The sequence below is a fragment of the Citrus clementina genome, unplaced genomic scaffold (genome assembly GCF_000493195.1).
Source record: "Citrus clementina cultivar Clemenules unplaced genomic scaffold, Citrus_clementina_v1.0 scaffold_9, whole genome shotgun sequence".
Taxonomy (NCBI): Eukaryota; Viridiplantae; Streptophyta; class Magnoliopsida; order Sapindales; family Rutaceae; genus Citrus; species Citrus x clementina.
Window position 1 is genome coordinate 13,437,677 of NW_006261964.1, and position 12,221 is coordinate 13,449,897.

At 31.8% G+C, this 12,221-nt stretch overlaps 1 protein-coding gene across 1 annotated transcript; it reads right to left on the bottom strand.

The window, feature by feature from the left end:
• Positions 1-2,675: 2,675 nt before the first annotated feature.
• On the bottom strand, positions 2,676-5,228 carry LOC18032820 (obtusifoliol 14-alpha demethylase). The gene is made up of 3 exons (XM_006420751.2): positions 5,175-5,228; positions 4,524-4,991; positions 2,676-3,902 (listed from the first exon to the last, which is right to left on the bottom strand). Exons 2-3 carry the CDS (start codon positions 4,983-4,985, stop codon positions 2,904-2,906), a joined length of 1,461 nt encoding a protein of 486 aa, XP_006420814.1. The 5' UTR covers positions 4,986-4,991; positions 5,175-5,228; the 3' UTR covers positions 2,676-2,903.
• Between the last annotated feature and the right edge of the window lie 6,993 nt (positions 5,229-12,221).

Genomic DNA, 12,221 nt, shown 5'->3' on the forward strand with positions numbered 1-12,221 from the left:
CACTCAGAATCCAAATCAATGGAGTTTTATTTAAAAGCTTGCATTACCCGATAAGATGAAATTTGTTTTATGGAGAGCTTCTCATGACTTTTTCCCACTACATAAAACTTATAGAAGAAAAGAATACTGCAAGAGCCAATATGCCAAACTTGTTGCTGTAAGTTGGAATCCATTTCTCATGCTTTGTTAAGTTACAAAATTGCAAGGAAAGTCTTGGAAAATTCTCAGCTAGCAGATGTGTTCCAAAGGGAGCGCATTCAAGACATAGCCAGGTTGCTGCAATTCTTACCTCAACAGCAAAAAAATATTGATGGGGGGGTAAATTACAGCTTTACTATGGGTAATTTGGAATGCAAATGGCTATACACTGCAAGCAGAATAGTTGGGAAACTAAAACAATTGTGCCCCCCCCCCCCGACTAAAAGTTAATATGGATGCTACTGTGAGTGCCGAAAAGCAAGTGGTAGGTTTGGGGGTTGTGGTTAGAGATGTTGATAGAAATTGCTTAGCTACTATTGTTAAAACAACAAAGTACTTTGGCAATGTGGCAATGGCTAAAGCTGTAGCCGTGGAATGGGTTTTGCAAGTTGCTTTAAAAGTTGGTGGAACTTCTATGGTCTTAGAATCCGATTCCTAGGAGGTAGTAAGCTTAGTTAACAATAGGAAAAATAGTATGTATGAAATTTTCTGGGTGATCTCTAAAATTTTGGAAAACAAGAAGAATTTTTATAACTTCAAAGCTCAGCATACTCCTAGATTATACAATGGCATAGCTCACTCAATAGCTAAGTTTGCACTGCAAATGATGGAAATTGTTATATAGTTGGATGAAGTTCCAATAGACATTTGCATTTGTTTTCAAATTTATCTATTGAAAGGCATGCTTTCTGTTCGGGATGAAAAAAAATTGTGGAATAGACTCCCCAATCTTATTAACAAGAGTAGGCTACTGAGAAAGTCTCAATAGTTTTATATACACATATATAATTGCCTTAACTTTTATCTTCATTTTCAAATCTGTATTGATAGTCATGCTTTAAGTAGTAGTGACAACTGACAATTATAACTAATCTAAAAATTACTAGAATCTAGCGACAATTATATATATATATATATATATATATGTAGACTGTAACAATTAAAAAGAAAATTATTAGTTGTCACGATTGGTTTTATTTTATGGTGTCTTTACTGATCAGTAATTAGAATATGCTAAAATTGGAATGAATTGGAATCAGAATCAAGAATATAAATCAGAATAAATTATTTACTTGAGATGTAAGATTAAGAATCGGAACAAACTATTGTTATTTACTCAAATGCCCTTAATTAATTATTGTCCTTTGGTATTAATAATAATAATAATTAAAAAAATTAGTGATAACATTATAAATAAATAAATAATTGTGACAATTAATGATAATAGTGATATCAATAACTAATAACAACAACAACAATAATAATAATGATAAATTTAAAAATAACATTATGAATAAATAAATAAATAATAATATTAATATTAATATTAATAATGACGATAAATAACAAAAATAGTAACAATAAAGAAGAAGGAAAATAATAATAACATTAGAAAATTTTAATAATAATAATAATAATAAAATAAATGCATCAATAAATAATAAATCAAAATCAGAGGTGCAAATCGGAATCGGGTCTTGTTTGAGATGGAGGTTCTGTAGTTTTTAAGTTACAGCTACTGCGAAAAAAAAGCTATAGTTATGAAATAAAAGTTAATAATATGTAGTAAATATAAATTTTAAATAATAATTTTGATAAAATTATTAAAGATATAATAAATTTTCTACCATATAAGTGAAAAATCATACCAACATAACTTTCAACTTATATTAATTATTATTTACAAAATATTTTAGTGTGTAGCTGCTCAATCTCAATTCCAAACGCACCCTCAAAATTATTAAGATGCGAGTTCTCAAGGAGTGTTGCGTGACAGAGTCAACTGAAGACACAAGGCAATTGACGACGATGGGAGGCAGCTGACAACAAGCGCGAGAAAGACAACAACAACGATGATGGGCTGCAGCGTGACAACCGACAAAGATGATCAGTGGCAAGCTGCTCAAGCCAATCATTTTCCTTTGGTTCTCTAGAGAGAGATCAGCTATTGCAAATGGAGACAGAGATCGACTGGTTTTCATTTTTCTTTTGTTTTTTCATTTACATTTTTTTAATTGCAAAGAGTGTGTTTTGGGAATATTGAAAATATAGTAGGGACAATTTTGTCGTTCCGAAAAATAGGGTTTTGATTCCCAACCCCCCTCCCAAAATCACAAACCCCATAATCAATTCAAAATTTGTATAGATCCCATGCAACTCATTCCCATTGCCAACTTCAATTTAACATGTAAACAATTTATTCATTCTGTTTCCCATTCCAATTTAATAAACACAAAATTTGTATAGATCCCACGCAACTCATTCCATTCCCATCTTGAATTTAACATATAAATAATTTATTCATTCTAATCCCTTCATTTTGATTCCCATTCCAGGATAAACACAATATGAAAGCCGAGAGGTCGCATTATATGTGTACTTTTGGCAATTATAATGTCACTAGTTTGAAAATGACCAAAAATTCGCACTAACAATGTAATCCGGTTTCAATTGTTTCATGATGCCAAAGAAATTTACGCTTGACGCAAAAGCTAATCTACATAATTTGTCACAAGTACGGGAATCAGGAAAGCAAAGGTTACAACGCCGTTAAATAAATTTAAAAAAAAAAAGAGAGAGAGAGAGAGAGAAGAAAAAAGCCAAGAACCTCTCCGATAACACATAATAAGACTATGGCAGCAGCAGTTCAAACAAAACTTAGTCTATAACATCCCAGACAACATACTTGCTCTAAGTAGTTCCATCTAGTCAACAGAAAGTTCCCTGCGCTTGTAACGCACCATCACCTTTCCTTTGACACCAACAACCATTGCATTCCAATCAATCTCAGGGAAAGGAGATATCAGCTCAAATTCAAAATTTCTTAACAAATGGCTCCATATTGCCTTTATCTGCAGATATGCAAAAGGCTCACCAAGACATCCATGCCTACCCCCACCAAACGAAATATATGAGAATGCCCCAGCAGCCTTATCTTCTTCTCTTCCAGGAGCAAACCTATCAGGATCGTAACTGTCTGGATTCTTGTAAATATGAGGAAGCCGGTTTGCAAATGCTGGTGATGTTCCAACTATGTGTCCCTTTGGTATGTCGTATTCTTTACCTTCACGGGTCTGCACAGTAAAATCACTGTGTGAGCTTCGCAAAAGCATGATCAGTGGAGGGTGTAGTCTCAGGGCTTCCTTAATGCATCGATAGAGGACATCCATCTCAGCTAAGATATCATGATCAACCCTTTTCCCGTGTTTTTTCATCAGGCTTTTTTGTTCCTCCTGCACAGCAGATAGACACTCCTTGTATTTGAGGAGATAGGCCCCAGTCCAAGTGGAGGTGATTGAGCTGGTGTGCTGCCCAGCAAAAAGAGCGGCAATGAGTAAACCAGTGACCTCAGACTCAGTTGTGGGCCGGCCATCTTTGTACTTTGAGTCAATGAAGGACTGCAACATGTCATTCTCTGACTTTGCAGCACATTTACGGGAAGTGATGATGTTAGCAAAGATGTCTGCAAGCTTCTTGCGAGCCTGGTCACGACGGCTGTGAGCTGGGATGGGCAGGTATGGGAAAAGAACACTGATAGGGAGCATCCCATTGTCAAGGTCATGGAACAGGGAAGACACGTCATCAAAAAGCTTATCACGAACTTCCCGACCAAGGAGACATCTACTGGCAGTCAAAATGATCAGATGTTCCAGCTCAAACTTCAGATCCACCTCGCCACTGTCTCCCCATTTTGAGAAGTAATCCTGCCAAGTTCCAAGATGAATATACAAATATTAGGAGCTATTAAACTAGGATATAGATAGTTAGGCAATAAAGAACTTCATTATCCAAATTATCTCAAATCTAAATAATAGCATGCATCATATCAAACAAGAAAAATCAGCGCAAAGATACCAATCAAGTGCAAAAGGCTGACTTAAGGCCAAAGTCAGCCTTTTAGCCAGGCCTGATCTCAGAGAGTAGATAAAAGTAAAATTAAGATTATTATTATTTTGATGAGAGGGAAACAGAAAGGTATTTTATTTTGATGAACAAGAAAATTACCGCAACTAAATCAAGTCCACACAACTTATCAACTTCAGTATTTCCATACAATATTATCCTTTACTTCCCTGGATCGATCAAACTATAATACTGCTTATTAAAGTGGTGTTCAACATTCAGCAATTTAACATGTTAGTTGAAACTTCCATTTCTCTAAACTTAATAATTATTTTGAGAAAATATATGGCAGAACATTTACACTCAGAAAGTAGAATCTTTTAAGTTGACATACATATACATATAAATCAACCAAAATGTATGTCAAGAAAATAATTCCATCAAAAGTCCAATAAGTCAACAACTTTGTTGAAACTGCTTACCTCGGCTTCCACAACCATCTGATCCACATATCCCTTCAACTTGGTCACACGAAGTGCCTCAGTGAAGAACCGGAACTGCTCCTGCCTAATCGAGTAATCAACATCAAACACGACTCCAGGCCCAAAAGTGGGCACATTGAACTGATACACTTCCTGCTGACTCAAGTCAGACTCAGGGGCCTTAAAGAAGTGTGCTGACACCTCAGGACCAATCAAGAAAGTAATCTTTCGATTACACAAGTTGACAGTGAAGACACTCCCGAGTTTTGAATACTCCTCACGGATCATCACAATCGGTCCTTTCAAGAACTTGACAAGGCCACCAATCAGAGGGTAACCCTTAACAATTGGAGGCAAACGCTTACTAGATCTAGGCATTACAAGGGAAGAAATAAGCTTGGCCACCACAATTGTGGCCACAATGAGCAAACCCAGATTGTAAAATTTGTTGGTTGCATCCATATTCAACTGAAAAACAAAATCCAAATCAGAAAAAACACAAAACCCGTTACTCAAATTTTATATTATAACAGTTTAGTTCAGATCAAAAGAGTCTCAGAAATTTTAAAGCTGATGAATAAGAGAATTGGATAAATTAAAGAGATTAAGTCGAGTAATTGAAAGTTAAAGGAATAGATTTTCGGTTAATACCTGATTAGCGATTGTGAATGCGAGAATGATGGCCGAGATTGCGAGGACACACACGGTTCAAGTAGGAGTGTCGTCAGTGTTATATAGAAGTAAGAGAAAGCTTCATTTTACCCCTAATATTTAGGATATTACACAGGCTACCAATTAATTTGTTAGAAATGTCTCCATACCCCCTGCCGTTATATGTGATGGGTTAGGATGCCAATCTTTTGTTTTGGAAAATTATCAGTTATTCACCTTAAGTTTATCTATTAATTAAAAAATATTATAACAATTTTAATTTAATTTTTATTTTAAGTTTGTAATTTGTATCAACCATCTATCAAAACATTAACATTGTTAAAATATTTAATAAAATTTAAGTAAAATGACTATTTTATCCCTAAATTCAAGGAGTACGATCATTTATCCATCTTAAGATTATCCTCTTAAAAAGTATTACAAAATTTTAAATTTATTCAATTTTCCATCTTAAGTTTACAATTTATATCAATCATCCACCAAAACATTGACATAGTTAGAATGTTTAGATTTTAAGTGAAATGATCATTTTATCCTCGTAAGGGCATTTTTGACTTGGCACTATAAATAATAAAATAAAATTAAAAATAAAATATCATAACCCAACAACTCTTTTTTTTTTAAAATAAAATCCACCAATGATTTTTATCCATAACCACAATTTGTATGAAATCTTCCATCAATCTTATAAAACCAAAAAATAAAATAAAATACATCTCACTATCTTCTTCCTTATCTTCTCTCTCTATAAATTTTTAGTATTCATAAAATCAACACAGAATTTGTATCAAATCCTTCTTCATCAACATACTTCATTACTAAATCCTTCAATCATATGCAATATTTAACAAAAATATGAATAGGGTTAAGAAGACCAGCCATTAAGGAGTCTTGTTGTGATTGCAACTATGCCTGAAGTTGGTAGAAATAGTAGTGGTAGCGATGATCAATGACAATGGTGGTTATAACATTGAAATTAGGTTTGATTGGGTGTTTATGGAATTGAAATTAAGAATTGGATTGATTGGGTGGTAACGAATTAGGTTTTTAGGTACTTTTTAGATTTAGTTTGATTATGTAAATTTGGGAAGATAAATTAGATTTTTAATAAAGAAAGAACTTAGAGAATTAAGTATATTTAATTGAATATTGGTTATAAAAATAATTTTTTATTTCAAATTATTATTTTATTTTTTAGTATATTAAACGTCTAAACTACCCTTGTGATGTCATCAATTATAAATGGCAATTAACATTTCGGTGAGCGGTTAATACAAATTGCAAATTTAGAAAGGAAAATTGAAGAAATTTAAATTTTGTAATATTTTTTATAATAGGGTAAAACTTAAGGTAGACAATTGATAATTTCTTAATATTTAGCATGTTAAATATTATTCTTAGGACATCATCAATTATGAACCGTAGATAATCTTTTGATGGACAATTGATATAAATTACAAATTTATGGTGAGAAATTCAATAAATTAAAAATTTTTATAGTATTTTTCATAAGAGAATAAACTGAAAACAGTTAACCGATAATTTTTTTTTGGTTTTTAAAGGAAGAAAGAATAGAAAATAATAACTTTTAACGGAATAGTTGTAACAATAGCATGGTAGGGGTAATAATACTTTTTTGAAAAATATGGTGGTAAAATGGGTAATAGAGCAAATACCAGGGGGATAAGGGATGGTTTCCCTTAAGAAATTAACTAAGGTGTATACATGTGACATGTGCATGTCTGTCGTTGTCGTTTTGAGATTTGCAGCCATGCGAGTGTGATTTGACTGTCGTTTCTAAATTATCATATAGGTTCTTGTATTTTCTGAAAAACTTCAGAGTCTCTAACTTATTTATTTATACCAAACTCTCCCTAAGCTAGAATGGCCAAATATATCTTTGTTGATTAAGCTTTAGCAGGCTGATAAATTTTGATTTTTAGGCTTTAGTTTTATTTGCTTCATATTTTTAATTAACGGTTCATAAAATTTTATCTGAAGACTTTATCTAGTCTTATTCAATTCATCTACTTTTCATTGTTTATAAATAAGTATATAAAATAAAAATTTCAAAATTTGAGTACAGAGAAAGCATGGGTATATAGAAGGACTATTAGGTTAATGCTTTTATTAAGTTTTATGTAAAGAAAATAGCTAATTAAATATTTTTTCAAAAAAATAAAAAAGTATACGAGATTTTAAAAAACATTCAAACTAAATATACAATCGAATCACATCTATTTAAAGATATTTTAATTAAAGAATAACAATAAACATTACATGATTTAAGAGTAAACTGAAATCCTAGTGACTTGAAGTCCCTCTTTTTAGCTAATCAAACACATGAATAATGATACTGAATTATTTTATTAAGAGATTAACTAAGGACTTATTTATATAAATAGAAAAATAAGGCACTCATTAAATTGTACAAGGGTTTAAGGACCTATTCGTATTTACTCCATAAAATTGGTTTTTTTTTTTTTTTTTAATGAGCAAAAGTCGAGAATTTGCTGGTTTGATGATCTGGAATGGAAAAAAAACAGTGGGTATGCTTGTCTGCTGCGGTGTGGGCGTGGTTTTTGTTGGTCACGTGGCATTCGGATTGAGGAAGCACCTTGCGCACGTGGTAAATTGGGCCCGCAAGTAGCAGCCTAACACAGAAGGACAAAAAAAAAGAGGATAATTTTTAGGGACCTCCCTTAAAGTTTAGATTATTAACAGTTTGATAGAAAATATTCACGTAATTATAAAGACCTTTCCCGATGTTAATATTCTGTTAAGTGAATCGTTATTTGACTATTGAAATTTTAAAAATACCCTTACCACTAAAATATATTTTTATTTACATGATAAATTGATGGATAATAGAATTCACACCAAAATACTCAATGGATAAAAAAATTATATGCATAATTAATTAATAAAAAAATTGTGAAGAATGGGCCAGGTTGGATATAAATGGAGAAGTGATAAACCCAACCCATGTCAGTCTTGGAAACAAAACCGTGATGTGCACTTGTGCAGACAATAAGCAAATAAAATTAATACATGACACAGAGCACTTGACACAGCTTAAACATCCCCCAGAACACAACCCCCTATTTGAATGAATTTGTTTTGAAATTAGAATATACAAAATTATCTAGTCACCAGCCCAAATTCCAACTAAAGATGTTAGATAGGGGTAAATATTCTCCGACCGCTGAGCCATACAACTACATGAACGAGATCACAACAACAACGACAACAAGAAAGAAAAAGTGCAAGAACAAGAAGAGGTTTAGTGATGAACAGATCAGATCATTGGAACTCATGTTTGAAAACGAAACAAGACTTGAGCCTCAAAAGAAGCTGCAGTTGGCCCCAAACTGAGCAATCACATTACAAAGGAAGCCAAAACTCATCATTTATACACTTCTGTACTACTTATGAAGCTCTTAGGTCATTACGCAATAGCTATTATCAGTCATTACCCAACTATTTTTTCAACTCAACACCAACAACAACGACAACAAGAAAGAAAAAGTGCAAGAACAAGAAGAGGTTTAGTGATGAACAAATCAGATCATTGGAACTCGTGTTTGAAAAGGAAACAAGACTTGAGCCTCAAAAGAAGCTGCAGTTGGCCCCAAACTGAGCAATCACATTACAAAGGAAGTCAAAACTCATTATTTATACACTTCTGTACTACTTACGAAGCTCTTAGGTCATTACGCAATAGCTATTATCAGTCATTACCCAACTATTTTTTCAACTCAACACCAACAACCCCAAATAAAAACAACATCCAGCAATATATTCATTAATTGAAACATACCCATTGTTATTTTTAATCAACAAAAGTCGTAAGCCACTGATTCAAGGAAGCAAGCTGTATTTCGAAGACTAACCTCTTTTGTGATCTAATTCTAATTGCGACAGACACTGGCCGTCGGTGATACTCACTTTGTGGAAGCTTTGGACCAACACATGATGTCATCTCATGCATTAGATGAAAATAGATGAGTGATTGCTTCTTCTCCAACAATGAAAATGAAATTGGGTTTTGTTGTGTAAGCTGTGTTTTCGAAGTCGAGTGCATTTTTTGAAAAAATTCATTTTCATTTGTCTGTTGGGTAACGATAGTAATTGGGTAATAGTGGAATAGTGAGTTTATGTCTCTAATTCTCGTACATCCAAGCAAGTTTTGTTTGAATTTTACTTTTGTTAAATTTTAAATTTACTTTTACGTGTTTGCCCCTTATATTAACCTCATACATATTTTTGTATTAACATCAGAGGAGGTCCTTGTAATTATGTGAATATTTTCTATCAGATTGTCAATACTCTAAATCTTAAAGGAGGTCCCTAAAAATAGCCCGACAAAATACGACTGCCCTATTGTTTGAGATTCCCTATTTGAGATACGTACAAGTAGTGGCACATCCAAAAAGTTTAGGGAATTTTAGCCATCTAAATCACTTTCTAACTTTTACTTCAAAGAAAGACTTCACTTTTCTTTCTTTTATAATATCAACTATTTACAATTTTTTTTTGTACCATAATGTCTCCAAAATTTAGAACAAATGAAACTCAAAACTAGAAGCAATGGCCAAACCACAACTTCACACTCCAACAAAACATTTTGCATTTCTCCCATCTCGCATTCATCTAACAAAACTATTATTCAAGTATCACTCAACCCACATTCATCAAATAAAAATTTTATCCAAGAATTAAGGACAAAATCAATTAATAATGTAAAGAGCAACGAGAAGTTAAAAGTTAGTGTTTATTTATTATTATTATTTTTTGGGATGGGTTTGGTGCAAAAGGATACTTTTTTTTCATTTTATTAATGGTTAATATGAGCTAAAAAATTGAACTCTTCTCTCGTAGAAGCAATATCCAACCACCGCTTGGGTTCTCTCTTGTCCTCTTTTAGGTTCTTCCTTTCATAGTTGGATTTTCTCTTTTCACCGTCACTTGCCAACAATTTCGTTAACTTAGTCTTCTTTCTCACATCTACTCATTAAAGTATCTCTCTCCTTATCTGTAACACCCTAAATCTAACGTGCGAAGCACATACTTATAAATTGTAATTCTTACACCAAAAACCTCAAACTGAAATACCTCAGATTTTAATAATCAAATTGACAAATCTACAAACCTAATACTAAATATTTTCTCCTAAAGATAGAAATATAACCAAAGTCTCAAACTCTCTAAATATAAAGTCATAAAAAGACAAACTTAAGGGAAACATAAGTTCATCATTCTCTTATTCAACTAGTAAAAGTAAATGAATATCTAACTTCAAAGATAAGAACAATTCTCAAGAAGCTACTCAATTTACAAAAAGTAATAACTTAGGGCAATCTATCAACTCGGTAAGTAAAACCATTTACAACACACTAGGTTTATTGGATATTATAAATTTCATAAAATGACATATTACAACAAGATGACATAAATTCATAGTAATGCAGAATATCAAAAGCATAATTAATCATGGGAGCAAATAATATAGCATATATACAAAAAGCAAAGTTGGCTCATGTCACATAATGTCACTTATACTCCCAATGACAAGGCCATAAGTAGAATCATAATCATAATATCATGTGCACACTTAGAACAAAAACTCAGTACTGGTACAGAACATATGTGTTGTATAATACGATTAGAATCAAAATCAGAATGATTACGGACAATGAGTCAAAATATTTAAATTCATTTTTCATGTGTAGCAAATTTCATGTGGCACTTCGTGTCACTTTAGCCTTCGAGAGGTGGCCCTCATACAACCTCAAGAGGTGGCCCCCATATAAATTTTCGTAGATAATCTTAATCGAATATGTGAACAAAATATTCATATCGGATTCGTAAAAGATCATAACAAGTATTTAGGTTTGCAAGCATTTTATGGATAATTTCATAACAGATAATCATTTATTAAAATAAATTATACATTTAAAGGCATTTATAATATTTTTTAAAATCACAAAAAAAATTTAGATTTGAAAACATTTACATAAACTAATTTTGTTATGAAAATCAATTAATTTTTTAAGAACTATAATAACGCACGTACTTATAATAATATCAAAATAATCAAATATATCTAGTATATTAGGAATGAAGTTACTTACCTCGATAAAAGCAATGATTTTAACATATCTCTAAACTTCTAACAGGCTCAAGCACCTCAAATACTTTAAACAAATGCAAGATATAACTATTAAAAATTTATTCCAAGAATCTGATTTTCTAATTCATGCCTGTACAAGTCTGATTATCTGACTTTTAACTCTTAATATAATAATTAGAACGACATAATATTATACAGAACTATTCTGAACATCCATGGGTATCTCCCATATGAAACCAAGCATATTTTCAAAATTATTTGTTTCTTAACAAGTTAAAAATTGTCTCACAGTGCCTTAACAAAATAGTTTGGGTTCCAATATTTTTATAAAATTATATATTAATAAAAAATTATGAAACTAAAACTGGAAATACTAGACACATATATTAGTCTCTATTTAAAGTTTCAGAATTTTTTGAGTTTGTTTAGCACTACAAATAATTTTGTAAATTTGGTTGATTTGCCAAAATCACAGTTTTCCAATGCAATAGTGTCGGTTTCAAAAATCCATATAAAATCGAAAACAATGTCAAATCTTACTAAATAAAATTCATTTGATAAGTCTATATGTCTAGTTTGCAAAAAGATACGGTTCTTCCAAAGGATCATTCATACAATTATGTTTTATTTTGAGATGTTCATACTGTCCAAAATTGTTCAGTGTGTTTATTGCATTAAAGATTAACTAACATGACTCAACAATAAATTAACACACTAAACACAACTTAAACACATCCTAAATCATGCTTTGTCTATAACAATCTAAAATCATACAAGATAAGACTCTTAGTAGAACACAACTATAGGTAATCTAGTAGAGTATAGGAAACGTAAGACTTACCAACCGTTAAGACTCTCTCCTCATAAAGAGTTCAAATTTTAGGGTATGACAA